This window comes from Oncorhynchus clarkii, chromosome 28, assembly GCF_045791955.1.
Source record: "Oncorhynchus clarkii lewisi isolate Uvic-CL-2024 chromosome 28, UVic_Ocla_1.0, whole genome shotgun sequence".
Taxonomy (NCBI): domain Eukaryota; kingdom Metazoa; phylum Chordata; class Actinopteri; order Salmoniformes; family Salmonidae; genus Oncorhynchus; species Oncorhynchus clarkii.
In genome coordinates this window covers 25,226,298-25,252,325 of record NC_092174.1, presented here as the reverse complement: position 1 = coordinate 25,252,325, position 26,028 = coordinate 25,226,298, and the positions used below count along the sequence as shown (strand labels likewise).

Here is a 26,028-nt window from a genome sequence, read left to right as displayed (position 1 = left end):
TGCGATTACAGCTGTAAGTCGCTTGGGGTATCATAAGGTCCCACAGTTGACAGTGCATGTCAGAGCAAAAACCAAGCCATGAGGTTGAAGGAATTGTCCATAGAGATCTGAGACAGAATTGTGTCGAGGCACAGATCTGGGGAAGGGTACCAAAACATTTCTGCAGTATTGAAAGTCCCGAAGAACACAGTGGCCTCCATCATTCTTAAATGGAAGATGTTTGGAACCACCAAAAGTCTTCCTAGACCTTGCCACAAGGCCAAACAGCAATTGGAGGATAAGGATTTGGTCAGGGAGGTGACCAAGAACCCGATGGTCCCTCTGACAGAGCTCTAGAGTTCCTCTGTGGACATGGGTAAACCTTCCAGAAGGACAACCATCTCTGCAGCTCTCCTCCAATCAGGCCTTTATGGTAGAGTGGCCAGATGGAAGACACTCCTCAGTAAAAGGCACATGACAGTCCACTTGAAGTTTGTCAAAAGGCACTTCAAGACTCTCAGACCATGAGAAACAAGATTCTCTGGTCTGATGCAACCAAGATTGAACTCTTTGGCCTGAATGCCAAGCGTCACGTCTGGAGGAAACCTGGCACCATCCCTACGGTGAAGCATGGTGGTGGCAGCATCATACTGTGGGGATGTTTTTAGCGGCAGGGACTGAGAGACTAGTCAGAGGGATAGAGGGAAAAATGAACGGAGCAAAATACAGAGAGAGATCCTTGATGAAAACCTGCTAAAGAGCACTCAGGACCTCAGACAAGGGTGAAGGTTCACCTTCCAACAGGACAACGACCCAAAGAACATAGCCAAGACAACGCAGCAGTGGCTTCGGGACAAGTCTCTGAATGTCCGTGAGTGGCCCAGCCAAAGCCTAGACTTGAACTTGATCGAACATCTCTGGAGAGACCTGAAAATAGCTGTGCAGCGACACTCCCCATCCAACCTGACAGAGCTTGCGAGGATCTGCAGAGAAGAATGGGAGAAACTCCCCAAATACAGGTGTGCCAAGCTTGTAGCATCATACCAAATAAGACCCAAGGCTGTAATCACTGCCAAACGTGCTTCAACAAAGTGCTGAGTAAAGGATCTGAATACTTATGCAAATGTATCATCAGTTAATTTTTTTTATATACATAAAATAAATGTTTTGCTTTGTCATTATGGGGTATAGATTGATGAGGGAAAAAACGATTTCATCCATTTTAGAATAAGGCTCAAGAGTCTCAAGAGTCTCAAGAGTCAAATTGAATGTTTTACACGTACCTTGTAAAGCTGGGCCGCACAACTGCATTCACTAAAACAATGGACAACAGACTGGCCTTGTGGTTGGAAGAGTAAAAAAAAATTAAAAAAATAAATAAATAAATATATGTATATATATATTCACTACTTTGGGTCCAAGGCTTTAAAGAAAAAAAGACAATCCAATGATTTTCAATTAAATTTGTATTTGGGAAAATGTATATAATTCATGAAATGGAAGAAACCCGTGTGGCCAGGCACCCCTTTTTGGAACAACCCCACATTACCTCCAAATCAAATCAAAGTTTATTTGTCACGCCGAATACAACAGGTGTAGACCTTACAGTGAAATGCTTACGTACAGGCTCTAAGTGCAAAAAAGGTATTAGGTGAACAATAGGTAAGTAAAGAAATAAAACAGTAAAAAGATAATACTTTTAAGTCCCGGTTCCAAAGTGGCATCATGAACTTTGAGCATATGTGCTATGATGGCTCTCTACTGTTATCCAATCAATTACAAGAGAAATGTGGGTTATCCAAGACCAATTTCTTTTAAGTTCTTACAACTATAAAATCATATTCAATCGCTTCACCAGAATTTGGATTAACCTGAAGCATCTAGCATTGAAAAAAATGCTGAAAGAAGCTACAACACCAAATAGGTTGATTTCCAGGTTATATCAATTATATCAAGTTGAATCTCTACCTGATAGCTCAGAATATCAGAACTCAGGAAATGACCCAGATGCAGACAGCTAGAGTCACAGATGTTTATTGACCCAAACAGGGGGCAGGCAAAATGCAGGTCAAAGGCAGGCAGAGGTCTGTAATCCAGGGCAAAGTCCATGCGGTACAGAACAGCAGGCAGGCTTGGGGTCAGGACAGGCAGAGGTCTGCAATCCAGGGCAAAGTCCATACGGTACAGAACAGCAGGCAGGCTTGGGGTCAGGACAGGCAGAGGTTCGTAAACTTGTCAGGGCAAGGCAGGCAGAATGGTCAGAACCAGGTAAACTAGGAAGCAGAACATGAGAAAGCAGGGAGTTGGGAAAACACGCTGGTAAGACCTGACAAGACGAACTGGCAACAGACAAACAGAGAACACATTTATCCCAAGGATAATATTGAAATGGAAGGAGTATCAGACCACTGCAAATCTACCAAGACCTGGCCGTCCCTCTAAACTTTCAGCTCATACAAGGAGAAGACTGATCAGAGATGCAGCCAAGAGGCCCATGATCACTCTGGACGAACTGCAGAGATCTACAGCTGAGGTGGGAGACTCTGTCCATAGGACAACAATCAGTCGTATATTGCACAAATCTGGCCTTTATGGAAGACTGCATGTGTGGGTATAGATGTGGGTACGCAGACCCGCGAAACACTGCAGCCCCCCATGATAAATTGAGATTTTTTTTGTGGCCCCATCTCTGCCCTATATAGTGCTCTACTTTTAACCAGAGCCCTTCTGGTCTTGGTCAAAAGTACATTAGTGCACTACAGTGCCTTGCGAAAGTATTCGGCCCCCTTGAACTTTGCGACCTTTTGCCACATTTCAGGCTTCAAACATAAATATATAAAACTGTATTTTTTTGTGAAGAATCAACAACAAGTGGGACACAATCATGAAGTGGAACGACATTTATTGGATATTTCAAACTTTTTTAACAAATCAAAAACTGAAAAATTGGGCGTGCAAAATTATTCAGCCCCTTTACTTTCAGTGCAGCAAACTCTCTCCAGAAGTTCAGTGAGGATCTCTGAATGATCCAATGTTGACCTAAATGACTAATGATGATAAATACAATCCACCTGTGTGTAATCAAGTCTCCGTATAAATGCACCTGCACTGTGATAGTCTCAGAGGTCCGTTAAAAGCGCAGAGAGCATCATGAAGAACAAGGAACACACCAGGCAGGTCCGAGATACTGTTGTGAAGAAGTTTAAAGCCGGATTTGGATACAAAAATATTTCCCAAGCTTTAAACATCCCAAGGAGCACTGTGCAAGCGATAATATTGAAATGGAAGGAGTATCAGACCACTGCAAATCTACCAAGACCTGGCCGTCCCTCTAAACTTTCAGCTCATACAAGGAGAAGACTGATCAGAGATGCAGCCAAGAGGCCCATGATCACTCTGGATGAACTGCAGAGATCTACAGCTGAGGTGGGAGACTCTGTCCATAGGACAACAATCAGTCGTATATTGCACAAATCTGGCCTTTATGGAAGAGTGGCAAGAAGAAAGCCATTTCTTAAAGATATCCATAAAAAGTGTCGTTTAAAGTTTGCCACAAGCCACCTGGGAGACACACCAAACATGTGGAAGAAGGTGCTCTGGTCAGATGAAACCAAAATTGAACTTTTTGGCAACAATGCAAGACGTTATGTTTGGCGTAAAAGCAACACAGCTCATCACCCTGAACACACCATGCCCACTGTCAAACATGGTGGTGGCAGCATCATGGTTTGGGCCTGCTTTTCTTCAGCAGGGACAGGGAAGATGGTTAAAATTGATGGGAAGATGGATGGAGCCAAATACAGGACCATTCTGGAAGAAAACCTGATGGAGTCTGCAAAAGACCTGAGACTGGGACGGAGATTTGTCTTCCAACAAGACAATGATCCAAAACATAAAGCAAAATCTACAATGGAATGGTTAAAAAATAAACATATCCAGGTGTTAGAATGGCCAAGTCAAAGTCCAGACCTGAATCCAATCGAGAATCTGTGGAAAGAACTGAAAACTGCTGTTCACAAATGCTCTCCATCCAACCTCACTGAGCTCGAGCTGTTTTGCAAGGAGGAATGGGGAAAAAATTCAGTCTCTCGATGTGCGAAACTGATAGAGACATACCCCAAGCGACTTACAGCTGTAATCGCAGCAAAAGGTGGCGCTACAAAGTATTAACTTAAGGGGGCTGAATAATTTTGCACGCCCAAAATCATGTCCAATTTTGCCTTTCCAAATCATGTCCAATCAATTGAATTTACCACAGGTGGACTCTAACCAAGTTGTAGAAACATCTCAAGGATGACCAATGGAAACAGGATGCACCTGAGCTCAATTGCGAGTCTCATAACAAAGGGTCTGAATACTTATGTAAATAAGGTATTACTGTTTTGTATTTTTAACACATTTGCAAACATTTCGAAAAACCTGTTTTCACTTTGTCATTATGGGGTATTGTGTGTAGATTGATGAGGATTTTTATTTATTTAAGGCTGTAACGTAACAAAATGTGGAAAAGGGGAAGGGGCCTGAGTACTTTCTGAATGCACTGTATTTGCAGAAATCCATTCAGGTGTATTTTGTGGATTATGGCGAATGCGTTCTAAAGTTGTTGTGCCACACAGTCCAGTTGAAAGTGAATGATGGCAGGCCTGTGTGGCAAATGGCTTGTTTGCATAAAGGACTTCTGTAGCTTTGATTGGCTATGGTGCACCGGTCTGCGTAGACACCGGTCCTGGACAAAAAATATTTTTTAAATTAGGTTTTATTTATTGCAGTGTTAATGAATTATTTAAACGCACGACCGCTTTCCAACACTATATTGCTGTAGAATTTCAACAAATGCCTTAGTATACGTCATTCCCACACATTCTAAGAATTTATGAAAATGTGAAAATTACCATATCTAAGTACTGGCTTGTCAGAACATTTTTCAAAATGTATCATATTCTTCCTGGGAGTGTATAAGAACAGATTTGAATAAGATTTAATGTTGTGAAAATGCTGTTAGTTCCACTTTAATTATTTTGACAGGCTGCACATTCCATTGACATTGCATTTTTGGTTGCTCAAACATGATGCACATTGTCTCTCTGCCATTGAATCATGTACCTACTGTAGCTGTATCATACTAAGGGCAGTAAGATGTCGTGCTGGTAGAAGCATCCAGTACCAGGTCTGTGTAGTTGTCTCAGCAAACTTTTTTTCCTTTGGTGGGTGGGAAAAGTGGGTTATCAGGAAACCTGTGTTTTTGCCAGAGGAGCCTTACTGTGAACACATTCCTCACAGTAGGAGGTCTGACTGAGGTACCCTAATTAATACCTGAAAACTGCCTTATAGGATGAAGGGAGAGGGATGGAAGGGTGTGTGTTGGTGGGTGGGTATTATCAGGGAGGGGGAGAGGGAGCATTTTCAGTGTGTTGAATGACCCACAGTACATGCCTTTTCAATTGGTCATTTTTGCATTTAATTCTATATTTTTGTCTGTTGGTTAAGTGAATGGTGTCTGACGAGGAATGGTTGTTTCGGTACCAGAGGGCCTAACATGAAGACACTGCTGATCTGATCTTTCTCCTGACTGTGTCAATGGCCTCTGGCCCCAGGAATGCTACAGGAAAGGAGAGGGAGAGGAGGGAGTCAGGAAATACTTTTCTGTAGCCGTTTGAAAAAGATTGCCTTTTTTAGTCATCCTGTGAGGCTTTGCGTTGCTTTTCTGGAAATATTTGCTAACAGTGTGACTCTTCAAAGAAGATGCCCCAGTTTCTCTCTCAAGGGCAAATTTAAAACAAACATATATTTGTGTTGCTTTACAAATAGTGCATAACATAATTCATGTAGGTAAATGTAGCCTTGATCTAATCAGGACAGGCTGAAGTAGACTTGGCCCTCAGGGGACTAATAAAGTAGAATTGAATTCAGGTTACCAGTCATAACAGTACTCCACTACTGAGGTGATGGGTGTGTGTTTTGTACCTATAATCCATTGCATCTCAAATGAATTGTTTATTATCTTATATGATTGTCAATGTTGAGACAGTCTCGGTTAGGGTTAGTGCTACTGCTGTAACGACAATGTATTACCAGTCTAGGTTTAGGGATTTACTGTAGGGCAGGGGTTTGAGCAACGGGGCTTCCTTCAGCTCTGAGGAAAAGGCTACACAATCATGTGTCCTGATCCCTCAACCCTCACACCCCTCTTATAGCCAATGGTGCACTCCTTCCCACATTGACCAGTTTGATACAGAACAATCAACAGCAACCATTTATGGGGTTTTCTGGGGGGGATCTTTGTGTTGTAGCTTCCTGTACAGCTGTTTCCACTGTCAAGGCCTGAAGGTTTATAAACGGACGTCTTGATTTCCTCATACAACAAATGGGCCATAAATACATTGAGCCAGGGTGAATATCATACTGTACAATAAAAGGACATACAATATGTGGTGGTTTTATAAAAGGCTGTATTCACTGAGATTAGGGAGAAGCAGTTGCACCTTTAACAGCCTGTTGTAGGACCATGAAGCATCTACAGTGAGCTCCTAAAGTATTTAGAGAGTGACACGTGTTGACATGACACAATGACTATGAGGTCAAAGTGCAGACTGTCAGCTTTCATTTGAGGGTATTTTCATCCATATCGGGTGAACACTTTCTGTACATAGTCCCCCCATTTTATGGGACCAAAAGTATTGGGACAAGTTCACTTATATGTGCATTAAAGTAGTCAAAAGTTGAATATTTGGTCCCGTATTCCTAGCACATGATGATTACATCAATTTGTTTTGGTTGTGTTTCAGATTATTTTGTGCCCAATAGAAAGGAATGGTAAATAATGTAGTGTGTCATTTTTGAGTCACTTTTATTGTAAATAAGAATAGAATATGTTTCTAAACACTTCAACATTAATGTGGATGCTATCATGATTATGGATCATCCTGAATGAATCGTGAATAATAATGAGTGAGAAAGTTAGTGGCAAAACAAACTGCAAATGCATCCAAAGTTTGTAGAGACACAAGCTTGATGTAGTCATTCCATGCTGGGAATAAGGGCCCAAATACTACACTTTTGACTACTATACTTTAATACACTTACAAGTGAATTTGTATGAATACTTTCGGTCCCCTAAAATGGGGGGACTATGTACAAGAAGTGCAGTATTTTCAAAACAGTTCACCTGATATGATTGAAAATACCCTCATATTAAAGCTGACAGTCTGCATTTTAACCTCATAGTCATTGTATCATTTCAAATCCAAAGTGCTGGAGTACAGAGCCACAACAACAAAACATTTGTTACTGTCCCAATAGATTTGGTACTCACTGTATATGGAGAATCACAGCTGCTATATGGTGTTTGCCATAAATACACTGCTCAAAAAAATAAAGGGAACACTAAAATAACACATCCTAGATCTGAATGAATTAAATATTCTTATTAAATACTTTTTTCTTTACATAGTTAAATGTGCTGACAACAAAATCACACAAGAATTATCAATGGAAATCAAATGTATCAACCCATGGAGGTCTGGATTTGGAGTCACACTCAAAATTAAAGTGGAAAACCACACTACAGGCTGATCCAACTTTGATGTAATGTCCTTAAAACAAGTCAAAATGAGGCTCAGTAGTGTGTGTGGCCTCCACGTGCCTGTAGGACCTTCCTACAACGCCTGGGCATGCTCCTGATGAGGTGGCGGATGGTCTCCTGAGGGATCTCCTCCCAGACCTGGACTAAAGCATCCGCCAACTCCTGGACAGTCTGTGGTGCAACGTGGCGTTGGTGGATGGAGCGAGACATGATGTCCCAGATGTGCTCAATTGGATTCAGGTCTGGGGAACGGGCGGGTCAGTCCATAGCATCAATGCCTTCCTCTTGCAGGAACTGCTGACACACTCCAGCCACATGAGGTCTAGCATTGTCTTGCATTAGGAGGAACCCAGGGCCAACCGCACCAGCATATGGTCTCACAAGGGGTCTGAGGATCTCATCTCGGTACCTAATGGCAGTCAGGCTACCTCTGGCGAGCACATGGAGGGCTGTGCGGCCCCCCAAAGAAATGCCACCCCACACCATGACTGACCCACCGCCAAACCGGTCATGCTGGAGGATGTTGCAGGCAGTAGAACGTTCTCCACGGCGTCTCCAGACTGTCACGTCTGTCACATGTGCTCAGTGTGAAGCTGCTTTCATCTGTGAAGAGCACAGAGCGCCAGTGGCGAATTTGCCAATCTTGGTGTTCTCTGGCAAATGCCAAATGTCCTGCACGGTATTGGGCTGTAAGCACAACCCCCACCGGTGGACGTCGGGCCCTAATACCACCCTCATGGAGCCTGTTTCTGACCGTTTGCACATTTGTGCAGACCACATGCACATTTGTGGCCTGCTGGAGGTCATTTTGCAGGGCTCTGGCAGTACTCCTCCTGCTCCTCCTTGCACAAAGGCGGAGGTAGCGGTCCTGCTGCTGGGTTGTAGCCCTCCTACGGCCTCCTCCACGTCTCCTGATGTACTGGCCTGTCTCCTGGTAGCGCCTCCATGCTCTGGACACTACGCTGACACAGCAAACCTTCTTGCCACTTCTTGCTCGCATTGATGTTCCATCCTGGATGAGCTGCACTACCTGAGCCACTTGTGTGGGTTGTAGACTCCGTCTCATGTTACCACTAGAGTGAAAGCACCGCCAGCATTCAAAAGTGACCAAAACATCAGCCAGGAAGCATAGGAACTGAGAAGTGGTCTGGTCACCACCTGTAGAACCACTCCTTTATTGGGGGTGTCTTGCTAATTGCCTATAATTTCCACCTGTTGTCTATTCCATTTGCACAACAGCATGTGAAATGTATTGTCAATCAGTGTTGCTTCCTAAGTGGACAGTTTGATTTCACAGAAGTGTGATTGACTTGGAGTTACATTGTGTTGTTTAAGTGTTCCCTTTATTTTTTTGAGCAGTGTATATTAATGACCCCAACTGGTGGCTTGCGGGCCGAATTTGGCCCGCGGGTGGTTTTATTTGCCCCCTGAGGTTTTCTGAGCATAAAAATTAAATAATTTTTAAATTAATTGTTGGACATAAAATACTGTAAAAACACCAGGAAATCAGCTCCAATTTATTGTAATTTAAGAAATCTGTTCCCAAGTTTTCCAACACATAATAGAGAGACACGTGATCGTTTACAAATGTACGCAAGATTTGAAATGATTATGTTTGAGTCAAACATTATATGTTTGGGCTTCTTGTGGTCTCTTTGCAGTCTACAAATTATTTGTAATTATGTTCTGGCCCCCCGACCTTCCGCTCAAGAAAAGAATCGGCCTGCGGCTGAATCTAGTTGATGATCCCTGACATACAGTATACTGTAGCTCCCATCAATACATCAATAGGAAGTAGTGTATCACATGACATGGGTTTGAGAGTGTGTGTTTTCATGTGGAGTATTTGTCTTGGGTTGTTTCCATGAGTATCCCAGGGTTTGTGTGTGTGTGTGTGTGTGTGTGTGTGTGTGTGTGTGTGTGTGTGTGTGTGTGTGTGTGTGTGTGTGTGTGTGTGTGTGTGTGTGTGTGTGTGTGTGTGTGTGTGTGTGTGTGCGTTGGTTCATGCGTGTGTGGTGTTTATGAAGGGGTAGGCACAAGGGGTGTGAGGGGCGCTGGTTTGAAATGGATCCGGCTTCCTGCATGCATGTAATAACACAGCAGTTGGATGGTGGCCAAGGGCATTTAGATCTGCAGACACTTCCAAAGGAGACCCCCCAGCAAGCTTTGAACATGGGAATACACACACTGCTTGTATTAAAGATGCATTATAAAGGTTTTGTATAATGTCAGCCAGTAGTTTTGAAAGTTGTGCTCACAAGCCAAAACGGGTCCCCGAATTTTGTGCACAATTGTGTACAATGGCATTCATTTTGTATGATATGTTACGAATTCAAATTCGTACAATATGTTACAAATTTCTAAGTGCTTAAGATCCTGTTCAGTCTCTTTAACTCTGCCTCTCTCACTGTCTATCTTTCAGGAGGCCTTTGTTGAGCTCTATGACAGACAGAGGGACTCCGTGTTCTGTTCATGGCCGTCCATCAAGACTGTCTTTGGCCTGGCTGCACTGGGGGCCGCAAGCCTTACCATCGGAGCTTACCTTACACAGAAGTGAAGGAGTCCCCCCCCCCCCCTCTCTTTCTTTTTGTCCTTCCTCCCTCCTGCTCTCACTCCTTTCTCTTTTCAAAGGCCCCCTCCAAGATCCCCAACCTGCCTGTCTTCAAAGCTTCTCTCCCCGTTCTCGGAAAAAACTCCCTATTCCTCACCCCTCACTTAAAAAAAGAGACACAAATCAAACAACAGCAGGAAACGGAGTCACTGCCCACACAGAAGAAAATATGTCATGAAAGTCGTGCCATTTAACTGTAATCACAAAAAGTTTGGCTTGAAAAGAGACGAGAGGAAGGGAGGGTTGGTGTCGTTTTTGTTCTGCCTGCTTGAGTACTAGTTGTAGCATGAAACCTTTGTGTGCTCATGTAGACTTGTGTAGCATGTGTCGGTGAGGCAAAAGAAAGCATAGACACTCTTAGAAGAAGGGTTCCAAAATGGTTCCTCGGCTGTCCCCATAGGAGAACCCTTTTTTGGTTTCAGGTAGAACTGTTTGGTGTTACATGTAGAACCCTCTGTGGAAAGGATTCTACATGGAACCCAAAAGGGTTCTACCTGGAACCAAAAATGTTTTTTCAAAAGGTTCCGCTATGGGGACTCCCTTCAACCCGCCTTCAAAGGACTTCCTCCACACAACAGCTTCTCTGAATGTATAATGGAAGGAGCTCGCTACTAACCAGCACGGTGTGTCTGTCCACCCACCACTTCTATACTGCAATATACCAGGATACCAGGAGCATCACTGAACTCTGAACACAGAACAGTTAGTTACACACACCAGCTCTGACAACACGTCTTCTAGGCGCCACAGACGCAACTTCCTCTCCCTCTCTTAGAGAGATTTGTTGGACAATGCAGTAGAGTACATTTTTTTGCATTTGACCCATATGAAATGTAATAAGAGAAAGATCGAGGGGGGTATTAAAGAGAAAGATAGAGGGAGGTATTAAAGAGAGAATAGAGGGAGGTATTAAAGAGAGAATGGAGGGAGGTATTGAAGAGAGAATAGAGGGAGGTATTAAAGAGAGGATAGAGGGAGGTATTAAAGAGAGGATAGAGGGAGGTATTAAAGAGAGGATAGAGGGAGGTATTAAAGAGAGGATAGAGGGAGGTATTAAAGAGAGAATGGAGGGAGGTATTGAAGAGAGAATAGAGGGAGGTATTAAAGAGAGGATAGAGGGAGGTATTGAAAAGAGGAGAGAGGGAGGTATTGAAGAGAGGATAGAGGGAGGTATTAAAGAGAGGATAGAGGGAGGTATTGAAAAGAGGATAGAGGGAGGTATTGAAAAGAGGAGAGAGGGAGGTATTGAAGGCGTGAACAGCAGGTTGGTTAGAGCTTTTGGCAGCCCAAACCCCTGTTTGATCAGATGTTTCTGACAGAAAGTGAAAAATATTATTCCACCTAGCTGGATTTCTGGCTTAGTCGAGATCAGAGGGGGATCGAGGGATAGAGGTAGATACAGAGAAAGAGAATGTGTGAGAGACAAAAAGAGGGAGAGAAAGTCATAGAATGAGCAGAAATGTGGATACAGACAAAAAGAGATAAAGGTGTTGGGGTCAAACATAAGATGTGGATTCATTCCAAAGGTTCAGTGACAGTGAGCCTCCCTCTCCAGTTGCTAGAGGCGCCTCTACAGCCTGTTCTAAGATGTCTCACTTGGAGGAAGAACTGTGTCCCTGAATGGCCTGGCGTGGTTCTGTTTGGCCTCACGTCCCTCCCTCCCCGTCAGATGTCTCTGAAATGCATTTCTTGTACTCTCACTGCCTCTTTTTATTACTCTCTCTCGCTCTCTCTCTCTCGCTCCCTCTCCCTCTCTCTCTCTCTTCTGCCCCCTCCCCTCTGCCCATATGTATGACCAGAACTCAAGGTCTTACCCACCCAGACCAAGCCACCGCTGAAAGGGGACTGAACCAAACTGCCAAATCTCCCAGAACATGTCCTCCAGCTGCCGCTGGGCTCTGATCTAGGGGACAAAGAGGCCCCACATACCCCCCAACGGCCTACGCTAATGGTTGATTCCACATCTAGGAGGACCTCCGAATGTGCACCTCTCTCAGTTTCTCAAACCGTAGCAGACTCCAACATGGGATACCCAACAAGAAAAATCCCTATTGGACACAAAGACTCTCTATTGTTTTGAAGTGACGTCCATTGTATTCCCAGTAACTGATATATTTGAGCCCCCTTGCTCCGAGTCTGTCGCTGCAATGGCACAGATCACAACATCTCTTTAGAGTAAACAATCATTTCCCAGAATACTTTAGGTGTTTGTCTAGTGTTGGAGATGACATAACCTTCTTGGAAAGGCTTACTATCCATAATATTTACTATTTTGCTCTGTCTTTCACACACACACACACACACACACACACACACACACACGTTTATGTAGATAAGTATGTGTCGAGAAAATGTTAACTCATCGCAATGATTTCTCTCACCAAAAATCTCTCTCTTTGTTTCGGTCTTCATTTATCAACGCAAAACACATGTCGTCTGAAGTTTTCATAGAATGAGTATTCACTATGTCTACCCATATTTATGTTAGATGTTACACATACCAACTTATGATTTTTATTTATTGAGAGGTACCAGAACACAGATATTTAAATCATAGATGAGATGAAAAGTTAAGATCATGGAGACACTCAAATGTCTTGAGAAATCGTATCTTTCGTTTTATTCAAGGAACCACATTGTAACAATACACTATTTGGGGCTGCTATTGTATCAACAGTAGAGTAACATTTCTGTGTAAGACATGTTCATGTGTTAATATTGGTTTAACACTGCTGTACTGTATTAGTCCTGATTTAACTTAACTCACAGCTTCAAACTGCCACACAGATACAGCATTGTTATAGAAAGCTGTAAACCAAAGTGAACCTGTAAGTAACATTGTGTAGCATGAAGAGATAAACACATGCCAATTCACTTTCACTTCTTTTAAATATTGTCGGAGTGAGATTTTGCAGGAAAGGTTGTTGTAAAGACAATGTCTGGCAACCTATTCCCTTTATAGTGCACTACTTTTGACCAGGGACCAAAGGACTCCATAGTAAAATAGTGCACTATGTCAGGAATAGGATGCTATTTGGGAGACAGTAAATATTAGCCTGCTTGGTGTTGTTCATAACATTTCAGTAGACACCGTAGCACCCGAATACATCCATCTGGACATGTGTTAACCGGTGCTTGATTGATATACATGTATGTGTGGTAATTGTTAACATAGTAATGAATTCCTTATCAAGCTTATGTAGTGACAGAAAAGTCTCCACGTCTTGTGCTTTGACCTGCTAGATTCTATCATCATAACCAAGGGCACCATTCTTTTTCTATTATAACAGAGGTCAATCCCCCTACTCATGATAAACCCTCCAGTGATATGTTCATATGAAAACAGAAATTAGTATGACATTTTTCTCAGGAGTTTAAACATAAGATAAAAAAAGTCACTAACTGACTTGTTCATAGATAAAATGTGTAAAGGTTTGTATGTGAGGAGGAGTCATTCTCATATTCCCTTCTGTGATTCTGTTTAAATGGATGGAGCCTACATCACACCATGGTTATAGTGTTGTAAATATAATCCTCAACCTGTGGCACTTAAGAGGTCAAATCAAATGTGTTACCATTGTTTATGCTATGTATGTATCACAATAAGCTAGATGGGATCATGCTGTTCCCAATAAACCACATCTTTCCTGCAGTATGAGTTTGCAGTTTGTGATGTGTGTCTTCAGCATGTGGTTTGATATTGTTTTGGGTGGTGATATTCAGCTTGTGAACCAATGTTCTGCTCAAAAGAAAATCATTCATGTTTAAGATGGGGTTGTGTTATATTATGTTTATGGAAAAATAATGGACACCAATATTGATCTCAAATATGTCATCCACCCTGTCTGTGCACTACTACATAGAGAGAATGACAGAGAGAGGGATTGGGAGGGGAAAAAGAGAGAGAGGAGGGAGTGGAAGGGAAAGAGAAAGAGAGGGAGGGAAAGAGAGCGAGAGAGACCTTTATGAGAAGTGTGATCATAGTGCTTTTCCTCATCTGTGTGGCTGTGTGCTGCTTTCTAGTCAGTCCATACGGGTGGCTGGCTTGACATGGCTGTATGAGACCCGCAGCCTCTTATTCTAATGAGCTCTGCAGAGGAACCGCATCCTCCTATTCTACTGAGCTCTGCAGAGGAACCGCAGGCTCCTGTTCTAATGAGCTCTGCAGAGGAACCGCAGCCTCCTGTTCTAAGGAGCTCTGCAGAGTAACCGCAGCCTCCTGTTCTAATGAGCTCTGCAGAGGAACCGCAGCCTCCTATTCTAATGAGCTCTGCAGAGGAACCGCAGCCTCCTATTCTAATGAGCTCTGCAGAGGAACCGCAGCCTCCTATTCTAATGAGCTCTGCAGAGGAACCGCAGCTGCACCCCACAAGACATCAAAGCCCCCCCTGAAACGCAGAGTTTCTCAGCCCTCGCCCTCTCCGACTGCAGATAAATGCAACGTGTAAAAACCAAATGCCCCGAGGTCTGGTTTTTACACCCTCTTTCCTCCTCATTCATATCACACTTGTCTTCAAAGGCCAGGGACGTGTGCTGTTTCACAGAATTAGTGAAAGTCATGATGCAGTAAAACTAATGCTAGAGAGAGAGGGAATAGGATGGAGAGAGAATGAGAGATATGCCTGAGGAGAGGAACAGAGTGAAGTTCATTTGAGTTTGAGCCCCTCTCAAGCCCTTCTCTCCATGCATATAAAATACATGACAAGCTTCGAAGAAGGAGAATTTTAAATCACCCTTACACTTTCAAGGGAACGTCCAGTGTGTGTGTGTGTGTGAGATAGATAGATAAGCAGTCAGATCAGACAAAGGCCAGCAAGCCAATAAGTCCTCCTGCTTTAGGGCTACAAGGTGTTGGGAGATTTCATCCTCATTGCTGATCCAAGACCAGTATCTAGAAAAATACTAGTTTTTACCTTTGCAGTAGATCCAGATCCATTGAGATTACAGTGCCATTCCTACCCCACATAGAGACTGACAGCCTCCTGCTTGTTTATCTTGCCTGTGAATATATGGAATATATCATGTCTATAAATAAATATGATTTTGTTGGTGAATTTGGAGCAGAATATCTGGTGTCATATGAGTGCTATGAAATGACATTCTACTAACCTTCACAGTCTGTCTATATATCATACAATCACATGGTGGCTAGTGACAAATACCACTTGTATTAGACTGTCACCTTGTGGCTGGTGTTCAGAAATCCTTGGAATGGTCTCGGGAAGGTCAATAGTGTTTTCTGAGGAACTCTACCCTTAACTTGAAAGCTGATGTAGAACAGCTTTGGAGGGAGATGTTTGCTGGTATGTGTGTGGCTTGATGACATTTTATTTCCTTGAAATATTCTAAGTATAGAAGCAACTCCCTAATGTGTAAACAATTTCAATGTCATAGGATCACTCCAATAGTTTCTAGCATGGAACTTCAAAAGAGGAGAGGGAGAAACGTCTGTTGGTATGCTCTGAGCCTCAGACTAAATTTACTTAACCTGCTATCTAAATTCGAGTACTCTCAGGACTCCACGTGATGGCCAATCTTAAAATAGCTGCGGATATGCCTGCAGTGCAGCTCTTAACCACTAGTAGGTGGCAGTGTTCAGACATCGAATGTCGCAATAATGATTATCATCAAAAGTCTTTTAGCCATGTCTGTCAAGTAAGGTCTATTAGAGAAGTGCATAAACATGTGTTATACTGTATGAAGGTAAATAATTCATGTGCATGGCAGTCATAAAAAGATTACATCAATTACATTTTTATTTATTTAACTGGGCAAGTCAGTTAATGAACAAATTCGTATTTACAATGACCGCCTAGGAACAGTGGGTTACAACTGCCTTGTTTAGGGGCAGGACAACCGATTTTTACCTTGTCAGCTTGGGGATTCAAGCTAGCAACCTTTCGGTTACTGGCCTAACGCTCTAACCACTAGGCAACCTGCCGCATTCAGGATTATCATAAAAAGCTAATTGATTTACCCAAACAGGTTTAATTTGGATTGCAAAACAGTTAAATATGGTGGTGCAAATCTACAGTCAAAAATAACATTCAATAAACACATTACATAAAAATACATTCAGTGTCATCGTTTATTTTTCTGCACGCAGAAAAATAGAAAAGTAAAGAACAACATTCGTAACTGTTATAGTGTCGTTTCTCATGCTTGCACATGTACATCTTGTTCTGAATAGAAAGTATCTTTATTTATATTGGCTCCTTTTGCCACAATATATTTACAAAAATAATATTAAAACTGCAGTTATTTTAACATGATTTCTTTATGGTTACATAAAAATAAAGCTTTCTCTGGCACATTTCCTGAAAACTTTCTTATTTACAGTGAAACAATAGAGATGAGTTGTCAGAGGTGTATTCTCTGGCCACAGCACAGGAGTCTGGTCAAGAGCAGTTCAGAATCCACCATTTTGCTTTATAGATGTTGTAGATGTTGTAGATGGAAGTGATCCATGGCTCAAGTGCATAAAGTGGGCAAAATAAATGGCTCTAAATCTCAACCCAAGTGTTATCGAGAATGAATACAATATATATATATATATATATATATCCAAAAAATAAAGCCTTTTTCCTGTTCTGTCTCTCTTCACAGCATGTTACTCATATACAAACAAAACCCCTCCAATCATAACCAGATAAAGCATGAACACCTGCAATTTCTCCTTCAGGTTAAATGAGAACACATTTTTGACAAGATCTTGCTTATTATTCAAGAACCCTTCGTTTTGATGTATTATGGTTAGAGAATGGCGTTTGCTTCCATGGTCAGGGTCAGGGCAAGCAAAAGGCACTGTGACTAAGGATTGGACAAAGAGACTGCATATAGCCCCTAAAAGGGGTGTGGACAACAACTCATTATAGCAACATGTGGCTTATCATAGAACATGCTATAATATGGCCACATTTGATACTAAAATGAAGAATGCAATTATATTGTCTAAATGGTCTGTGTTTGACAGCATAGAATATAGACGTTATTTACTCAAACATCACTTTTAGTGGTCCAGTATGTTCCAGCTCCACCGATACAAACAGGTTATTATTTCCTGTGGGGAACTTAGACACATGCTTGGGTGTATCATCAAGTAAGATGCCTTGGCAATATCTGTCAAATCTACTTGTTCATTGAAGGTTTGAAACTATCCAGTGACTAGGCACTGTTAACACGACAGAGCAGCATGATACTGAGACAAACACCAAAATGTATATAGCCCTCCTATACATACATAACCACAGTTCAGACTGGCTCAGCCCCACAGAGAATCAAGTTCAGTTCCATTCAGACAGAGAGATGCTGGTCCTCCAGTATTAAAGCCATTTACCTCCCCAGTAGCAGTCCAATCCAGCCCTTTGGTTTCAAAGTCTAGTGCATCAATATGAAGGGCTCTGGACGTAAAGGTAACTGTCAAAATAAAGGAAACATCAATATATTAATAGGGCATTGGGCCACCACGAGCCGCCAGAATACCTTCAATGCATTTCAATGCACACTTCAAGTGTCTGGAATTATATTTGAAGGGATTTTTCCAAGAGAAATTCCATCATTTGGTGTTTAATTGGCTTGAGATCTGGTCACTGGAGACACACACCCACTTTAAACCCCTATGCTCCTTTGAGACCACTCTCTCAAAGTCACTGAGATCTCTTATTTTAGCCACGGTAAGAAAATAATGGGCAACTGTGCATTTTTATACATGACCCTAAGCATGATGGGATGTCAACTGCTTAATTAACTCAGGAACCACACCTGTTTAGAAGCACCTGCTTTCAATAGACTTTGTATCCCTAATTTACTCAAATGTTTCCTTTATCTTGGCGGCTACCTGTAAAATACAAGTTATATATTGTAGGACAGCCTCTGTGATTCCAGCAGCAGTAGCCCCCCGTCTCACTCCAGGAGGCCCTCCTCTCTGCAGGCATCTAGGGGAGGGAAGAATAGACATGTGAAGTAAGGACACAAGAATACATCCCACTAGCCTGGTCCCAGATCTGTTTGTGCTGGCATTATAATGATCATAGGTGTTGGCTATAGCGACAGATCTAGGACTAGGTTAATGTCCAACATAAACAATAGTAGGCTTATTTGCATCAGGGAGATAGTTGTGCAAGATGCTTCATGTTTCTTTCACGCTCACATCGGAGTTGATGAGTCTGCTCACTGCAGTTTTCAAATCTGGGAACTGATGCACCAGCCAATTCAAAATGCAATTTCTAAATTCATTATGACTGCACCAGCAAAGGCATTTCCTTCCAAAAAACAAAACATGCAAACTCATTATCTTACATTATTCTACATTCTTTATGTTACATCATTCTTCTTCATTATTCAAAACTATAAGCAGATAGACAAAATACCAAGACAACAAAGAAAGGCTACCAAGCATAATGTCAAGTAAGACGTTGACATTAACATTCTATTAGAATCTGAGGGTAGCACGAGAGGAAAGGACATGGTCCTGAGTCAGGACACAGACACACAGCCAAGCCCACACCAAACTGTCACGAGCTGGCATACAGGATGGCTCAAGGGCACAGGCAGCCTGGCATCAAGCCCATGCCATCCGCATGTGGGAGCCAACCAGCAAATGCCTGAGTGTGTGTTTGTGTCCTACCTGTGTGAGGAGGGCGAGGCAGGGCAGGACAGGGCAGGGCGGGGAGGGAGCTCAGGGTCCAAGAGTCGTATTAGGAGGGGGTTAGGAATGCTGAGCATCTATACCTGCTGGGCTGAGCACCAGGGCCTGCAGGATGTCAGACAGGGAGATGATGCCCTCGATGGCCGAGCGATCATCCACCACTACCAGCCGGTGGACCTGGCACACACACACACACACACACACACACACACACACACACACACACACACACACACACATACATACATATATAGGGACACGCGTACAAAGAGACACACACACAGTTAAAAGAGAAAAGGAGAGAAATTGTTTATTTAAAAACACCTTTTTTAACCTTTAACTATGCAAGTCAGTTAAGAACCCCGGCCAAATCCCGGACGGCGCTGGGACAATTGTGCGCCGCCCTATGGGACTCTCAATCACGGCCGGATGTGATACCTAGGGACAGTGAGCATGTTGTGTCTCTGTTGAGTTTACGTGTTATTGTTGTGTTGTATGTATGTGTTTGAACACACCTCTGCTTTGACAATCTTGTCCACGATGGTCTCCAGTGTATCCAGCTTGTGGCATTGCATGACCCCCTCAAAGTACTGGCAGCGATGCCTCAGAGCCTGGGTCACTGTGATGTCCAGGTTATTATAAGTCTTCTCTGCTGCCAGGTTCTATACACATGATACACAGACACTCATGGCTTTTTAAAAGGAAAACATTCACACAATATATTTTTTGAGGGGGAAGTAACAGGATTACCAAGCTGTATTTTGAAAATCAAAACTTACTATGACATCAAATTTGGAGTAAATATCCACCACTTTCCCTGTGATGAGATTGAAACATAACCAGAGTTGAGCTGAATCTCAGTCAGTAAAATGTACCTGTAAAGTATATTTTAACAACAGTTGTCACAAAGTGTTTTACAGTAACACGTACCAGATACGTCCACAACAGGCAGGGCAGACACCCTCCTCTCTACGAAGATCTGCAGGGCCTTGATGATGGGTGTGTCAGGGTGGATGAAGGCTATGTTCTTGTAGGTGCCGATGCCCAGCTCTCCTAGAGTCTGCTTCATAAAAGCCGGCTTGGGCATCTCACGCACCTGGAACACACAAGATAAAATATAACACCTATCGATCTATCTATGACTGGAACACAAGAGAGGATCACTTTTTTGCCTTGGAATCAACTCCAATTCCAATGTTAGTGCGTTATAGTTTGTTAAACAGCTTACAGAAACAAACGAACAACATGTAGACCTATCCTATCTATTATAAATATGTTAACTTGAACCTGTCTGCAGTCCACCTTGTTCTAAGTAATTGCATGGCTTCAATGTGGAAATATATACATATCATTCACACTGATATAGGGGTTAGGCCTACTGTAAATTACATTCACACTGATATAGGGGCTAGGCCTACTGTAAATTACATTCACACTGATATAGGGGCTAGGCCTACTGTAAATTACATTCACACTGATATAGGGGCTAGGCCTACTGTAAATTACATTCACACTGATATAGGGGCTAGGCCTACAGTAAATTACATTCACACTGATATAGGGGCTAGGCCTACTGTAAATTACATTCACACTGATATAGGGGCTAGGCCTACTGTAAATTACATTCACACTGATATAGGGGCTAGGCCTACTGTACATTGCCTAATGGTGGAGGATGGACATGCCAAATGTAGTCAATAAGCAATATCAAATTAATTATTGATAAGGCCTAAAAAGAGTGAATAATTCAAATCAAATTGTAAACAAAATGAAACAACTTGTTTTAAATCGGCTATGTGTAAATGCACTTACAGACGCCATAATTGGAGGGATTTATGCACATCCAAGCTTTTCAAAAGCACATTTTTTATTTAACCTTTATTTAACCAGGAAAAGCCTGTTGAGACCCAGAGCCTCTTTTTCAAGGTGGACCCGACCAAGAAGGCAGCAACAATCAATACATTATATAATTAAAACATACAACAATACAAAACAACATTGTCCAGCCTAAAACAAGCATTTACACTCCTCCATAACAGAGTCTCCCATCAATATTTTAAATGAATTCAGTGGCACTAACATATCTAGATGAAGCGTGGATTGTAGACTATTCCATGCCTCTGGTGCACAAGTAGCTGGACAAAGATCCAATATACAGATAAAAGGGAGAATGTCCACTCATCTTTATACTGCTTATAGTATTTTATATACACTGAACAAAAATATAAAAACGCGACATGCAACAATTTAAAAGATTTTACTGAGTTACAGTTCATATAAGGAAATCAGTCAATTTAAATAAATAAATTAGGCCTTAATCTATGGATTACACATAACTGTGAATACAAGTATGCATCTGATGGTCACAGATACCTTAAAAAAAGGTATGGGCTTGGATCAGAAAAGCAGTCAGTATCTGGTGTGACCATCATTGCCTCATGCATTTGCCTCAACACATCTCCTTCAGATAGAGTTGATCCGGCTGTTGATTGTGGCCTGTGGAATGTTGTCTCACTCCTCTTCAATGGTGTGCAAAGTTGCTGAATATTGGCGGGAACTGGAACACGCTGACGTGCATGTCGATCCAGAGCATCCCAAACATGCTGAATGGGTGACATGTCTGGTGAGTATGCAAGCTATGGAAGAACTTAGACATGTTCCAGGAATTGTGTACAGATCCTTGCGACATGGGACCATGTATTATCATGCTGAAACATGAGGTGATGGCAGGGGATGAATGGCACGACAATGGGCCTCAGGATGTTGTCATGGTAACTCTGTGCATTCAAATTGCCAATGATAAAATGCAATTGTGCTCATTGTATGTAGCTTATGCCTGCCCATACCATAACCCCACTGCTACCATGGGGCACTCTGTTCACAACGTTGACATCAGCATTCGGCTCGCCAACGACGCCATACACGTGGTCTGCGGTTGTGAGGCCGGTTGGACGTACAGCCAAATTCTCTAAAACAAGGTTGGAGGCAGCTTATGGTAGAGAAATTAACATTCAAATATCTGGCAATAGCGCTGGTGGACATTCCTGCAGTCAGTATGCCAATTGCCAGTTCCCTCAAAACTTGAGAAATCTGTGGCATTGTGTTGTGTGACAAATCTGCACATTTTAGTGGCCTTTTATTGTCCCCAGAACAAGGTGCACCTGTGTAATGATCATGCTGTTTAATCAGCTTCTTGATATGCTCACTGTTTTGCTCCTTTCAAAATTGATATATTGATTAAAGCTTTGGTGATTTAAGATTTATTTCCAAGCAGTCTCATGACGACCCAAACACTTATTGACTAGCCTACTTGATCACATTGAGCAGGACAAAAACAAAACAGACTTCATTGACTGGAAGGGAGGCTATGATTGGTTTTTAATCAAATAAAACGAAATGGGAAGTATACAGTCACCAAATCACATCTCGTTTCATACGCCTATGGGCAGTGTGCATCACGGCTGGATAGGCTGTGTTTCCACTGTCACAATTCATACCATAACCAACTGCGTTACCGCTAAAACCAGATTTTAGTTGGTCTTAAATATCCCTATCAGTGCTGCCTGAAATTAGCACTTTGGATCATGTTTTTAAGGAAACGCCTCAAATATTTCCACCCCTCCCATCTGGGCGGAAGTGTGCCGATGTTAGGTAAATTGCCGAACCTGGCGTTAGGGCCGGGAAACGCCAGTGCGCACATGACAAAATTACAAACTAACGTGCGTTTGACAGTAGCGCCGCCTTAACGCCATCCGAAAATAGAGCCCATGGTTTTAGACTTACAAAGAGCTGTAGGAACTTGAGGATCCTCTTGTGTGTGAGGATGTAAAGTGGGTTCCCCGTCACAGGGTCGATGACAGGCAGCCGGTGGATCTTGTTTTTAATGAGGGAATACACTGCATCAAATATGCTGCAAAGACAGACATAAAACGCAAATGAAAAGACAATTGCGGAATTGTCTTCACATCCACGTATATTCAAGACAGATGCACACACTCTTACCTGTATAATAACCTTTGTTATGTTATGAGAACGTACCTTGATTCGGGTGATATGTTCACTAAAGGCTTGAATGTCTCTTGCAAATATACTTCTGTGGAGAGACAAAACAATGTGAGTTAAATGTTCTGTACATGTCATTTCATGTCATCATTTAAACCAGAGCTCGTTACATACCTCTCCATGTCTCAAGCTTATGATCTTCCAACTCATATATTTGCACCTATAAACAATAAAACTATATTGACATCTAAAGAATAATCTACAGAAATCCAACATAGGAATTTTCATGGTAAACAAATATTTTGCTAAAATCGGTTCGTCCACTCAAACGTACCAACGGTGACTTGTAGTATCTGTGTAGTATGATGATGAAGTCTGTGATTGTCAACATTCCTGAAATGAGAAATGCATGCCTATAGATAATAGAATGACTAACAGTTGTCATAGAGCCGTCATAAAGCATTAGGTTGCCAACTGACCTCTAGCCAACAAACCATGCTCCACTGGCCATGGCTATTACAAGTAATCTCAACAAATCTTTTTTATTTAAGAAACGTGACAAATGTTGTACTTAATCTGGAGATAATTGTTATCTACCAGCATGTACAGTTGAATTCGGAAGTTTACATACACTTATGTTGGAGTCATTAAAACTCGTTTTTCAACCACTCCACACATTTCTTGTTGACAAACTATAGTTTTGGCAAGTCGGTTAGGACATCTACTTTGTGCATGACAAGTAATTTTTCCAACAATTGTTTACAGACAGATTATTTCACTGATAATTCACTGTATCACAATTCCAGTGGGTCAGAAGTTTACATACACTAAGTTGACTGTGCCTTTAAACAGCTTGGAAAATTCCAGAAAATGTTGTCATGGCTTTAGAAGCTTCTGATAGGCTAATTGACATCATTTGAGTCAACTGGAGGTGTACCTGTGGATGTATTTCAAGGTCTACCTTCAAACTCAGTGCATCTTTGCATAACATCATGGGAAAATCATACTACACGAAGGGTGTGCCTTACCCACAAAACACTGCCTCTCTGAATCCCATAGTGGGGCAGCACGCACCCCATTGGCCACTAAGGCAAAGAACGCCTTCTTCACCTGTGAAAAGGGATCATAATCCGAGAACAAAAAAATATACTGATGGTATTCCACATCTTGTAAAATGTTTAGTGTAAATCCTAAATAAAACAATAAAGCGTTCTGGTTTGATGGGTTTCATATAAGGAAACTGGAACCATGAGGTTAATGGATTTGGTGGCTGAGCTCCTAAACATCAGTGTTTCTGTTCTTCCTTATGATTACTGTTTAACCTTTTATGAGTCAATAGTAATGCTCTCCTCATGGAACATTAACCATGCAATTTCCAATGCCTTTAGACCAAGGATGCACTTCAATACCCATAAGAATGTTCCTCAGTGGACACACCCTGTTAGATAAACAGATACTGTCAAACTTAGGTCAAAGTTAGTTAGTGCTTCTCAAAGTTACGTATACATCATCTTGTGAGCAGGGCTTACCTGTAGGCCAGTGTCGAACACGACCAGCTTGGAGCTGGTGGGAACGATGTCATAGCAGCAGTGGGACTTCATAAAGCGCATGTAAATATCTCTGTCTGGTTCAGCAGCTGGAAAGATGGGTAGAAAAATATATATTCACACTGTGTATGCAGTACATCAAATAATTTCACTAGTCATTATACTGTATACTGAACCAATGAGGTCACGTCTGGGGCTGGGGGGGGGGGGCCTTATTCTAACAAAGTGCACCCATGTGTTGAGTTTGATTCCCCTGCATGAGGCTTTGTGCTATCCATAGCCGCAGGAATAGGTTTGAGGATGAGAGTGCTTTTCACCAACGGGGCACACTACAGATATTGGTCAACTAATACAGACTAGTAAAGGCCCAGGGCACTACTTTTGCAAGGTTTTTTTGGGGGGGGGTTCAGCACCCCTACTTAGCTGCTATGGCGCTATCATCAGGCAATAATTGGGTTATGATCAAAACAAATTCTGCACAATAGGACTTAAATATGAATTATTTGATGATATGTAGCGACAGGTGTTCAATAGCTTGTAACTGGTCCCATGTGGCTCAGTTGGTAGAGCATGCGCCAGGGTTGTGGTTTGATTCCCATGAGGGACCAGTAGGAAAGGGTATTAAAAGGTATGCACTCACTACTTTAAGTCATCCAGAGCTTCTGCTAAATGACTAAAATATATTCATATATATATTTAAATGTAACTAATATTCACATTACAATTCACACCAGCACTTCACAAAGAAGCAATCGGTATCATTGAGCCTGGTCTTGAACTATATCCAAATAAAATTGCAAAAACGTCAAATAAAAGGCTATAGGCAACGCAATCAAATTAAATCAAAATGTGGGTTATTAATGCAGTAAAATGCACTTACTTACCAACACCATCATCGTTTAGGTCAAGTTTCTCCAGCATGCCTTCGAATAAACCGTAGAAATTCTGTAAGAATAAGAGGCAGAGGGGGTCAAGAACGCGCTCCAAATCTGGCACACCAATATCAGAGCAGTCGCGCGCTGCAGGCGCACAACAGCTAGCCGTTTGCCAAAGTGTGGACGAAAAAACAATGTAGATTCAATAACTGCTGGCACGTTCCACCATGACAAAATCATACATCTTGAGAGACTGAGACTAAAATGTCCTTACGCATAACCAACAAAAAGAAAAGCAAGCCCCGTCTGATACGCACAATACGCACTGCACGCAACTCATTCAAGTGCCCTTGTACAAGTTTCTACTGTATGTGGGCAATTCATATCGGGAGCTCTGCCTGCCAGTAACTTTAATGGCACATTATTATTAGACTACACGCCCCTTAACTGTAGTAGTGGAACATTCCTAAATCTATTTTGCTGCAGTCAATAAAGCCGTTGCCTACAGTAGGATCATACTACTGACCAAAACAGAGGAGTGAGCAACACGTCCGGATAAATAAACAGTGTGCAACATGTCCGGATAAATAAACAAAATAATACTTGAATTTAAAAAGCAGTGTATCGTCTCAAGTAGATATTTTTCTGCGCATTGTGTGTATTGTGAACGACAACGGAAATCGTTAAGGTTTCATTTATTATTATGATCACGCTCTAGAGACACACCCTCCATGCAGAACGACCAAGGCTCTTCACCATATTAGGAAATCCCTTATGTTGCCTAG

General features: G+C 42.1%; 2 protein-coding genes across 17 annotated transcripts in view; one reads left to right on the top strand and one right to left on the bottom strand.

Annotated features, from left to right (window-relative positions):
- The window catches only part of LOC139386546 (apoptosis regulator Bcl-2-like), a 53,211-nt gene extending 37,985 nt beyond the window's left edge, over positions 1 to 15,226 (top strand). The window contains exons 2-4 of one of the 6 annotated variants that reach the window (XM_071132187.1): positions 9,984 to 11,029; positions 11,079 to 11,174; positions 11,295 to 11,650. In XM_071132187.1, the coding sequence (XP_070988288.1) occupies positions 9,984 to 10,118 (135 nt within the window). In that variant the 3' untranslated portion in view covers positions 10,119 to 11,029; positions 11,079 to 11,174; positions 11,295 to 11,650. Of the gene's footprint in view, positions 1 to 9,983 lie in introns of all 6 variants that reach the window. The other 5 variants (XM_071132186.1, XM_071132185.1, XM_071132183.1 and 2 more) reach the window with 5 other exon arrangements.
- Positions 15,227 to 15,906: 680 nt separating this feature from the next.
- Positions 15,907 to 26,028, bottom strand: part of LOC139387529 (5'-AMP-activated protein kinase subunit gamma-1-like) — a 38,888-nt gene continuing 28,766 nt past the window's right edge. For 3 of the 11 annotated variants that reach the window (XM_071133821.1, XM_071133824.1, XM_071133823.1), the window contains 12 exons: positions 25,253 to 25,313; positions 24,351 to 24,457; positions 23,850 to 23,931; positions 23,156 to 23,214; positions 22,996 to 23,041; positions 22,858 to 22,912; positions 22,603 to 22,729; positions 19,750 to 19,915; positions 19,599 to 19,636; positions 19,335 to 19,481; positions 18,903 to 18,996; positions 16,243 to 18,106 (listed from right to left, as the gene is read on the bottom strand). In XM_071133821.1, the coding sequence (XP_070989922.1) occupies positions 18,075 to 18,106; positions 18,903 to 18,996; positions 19,335 to 19,481; positions 19,599 to 19,636; positions 19,750 to 19,915; positions 22,603 to 22,729; positions 22,858 to 22,912; positions 22,996 to 23,041; positions 23,156 to 23,214; positions 23,850 to 23,931; positions 24,351 to 24,457; positions 25,253 to 25,313 (1,014 nt within the window). In that variant the 3' untranslated portion in view covers positions 16,243 to 18,074. Of the gene's footprint in view, positions 18,107 to 18,798; positions 18,997 to 19,334; positions 19,482 to 19,598; positions 19,637 to 19,749; positions 19,916 to 22,602; positions 22,730 to 22,857; positions 22,913 to 22,995; positions 23,042 to 23,155; positions 23,215 to 23,849; positions 23,932 to 24,350; positions 24,458 to 25,252; positions 25,314 to 26,028 lie in introns of all 11 variants that reach the window. The other 8 variants (XR_011629183.1, XR_011629185.1, XM_071133820.1 and 5 more) reach the window with 6 other exon arrangements.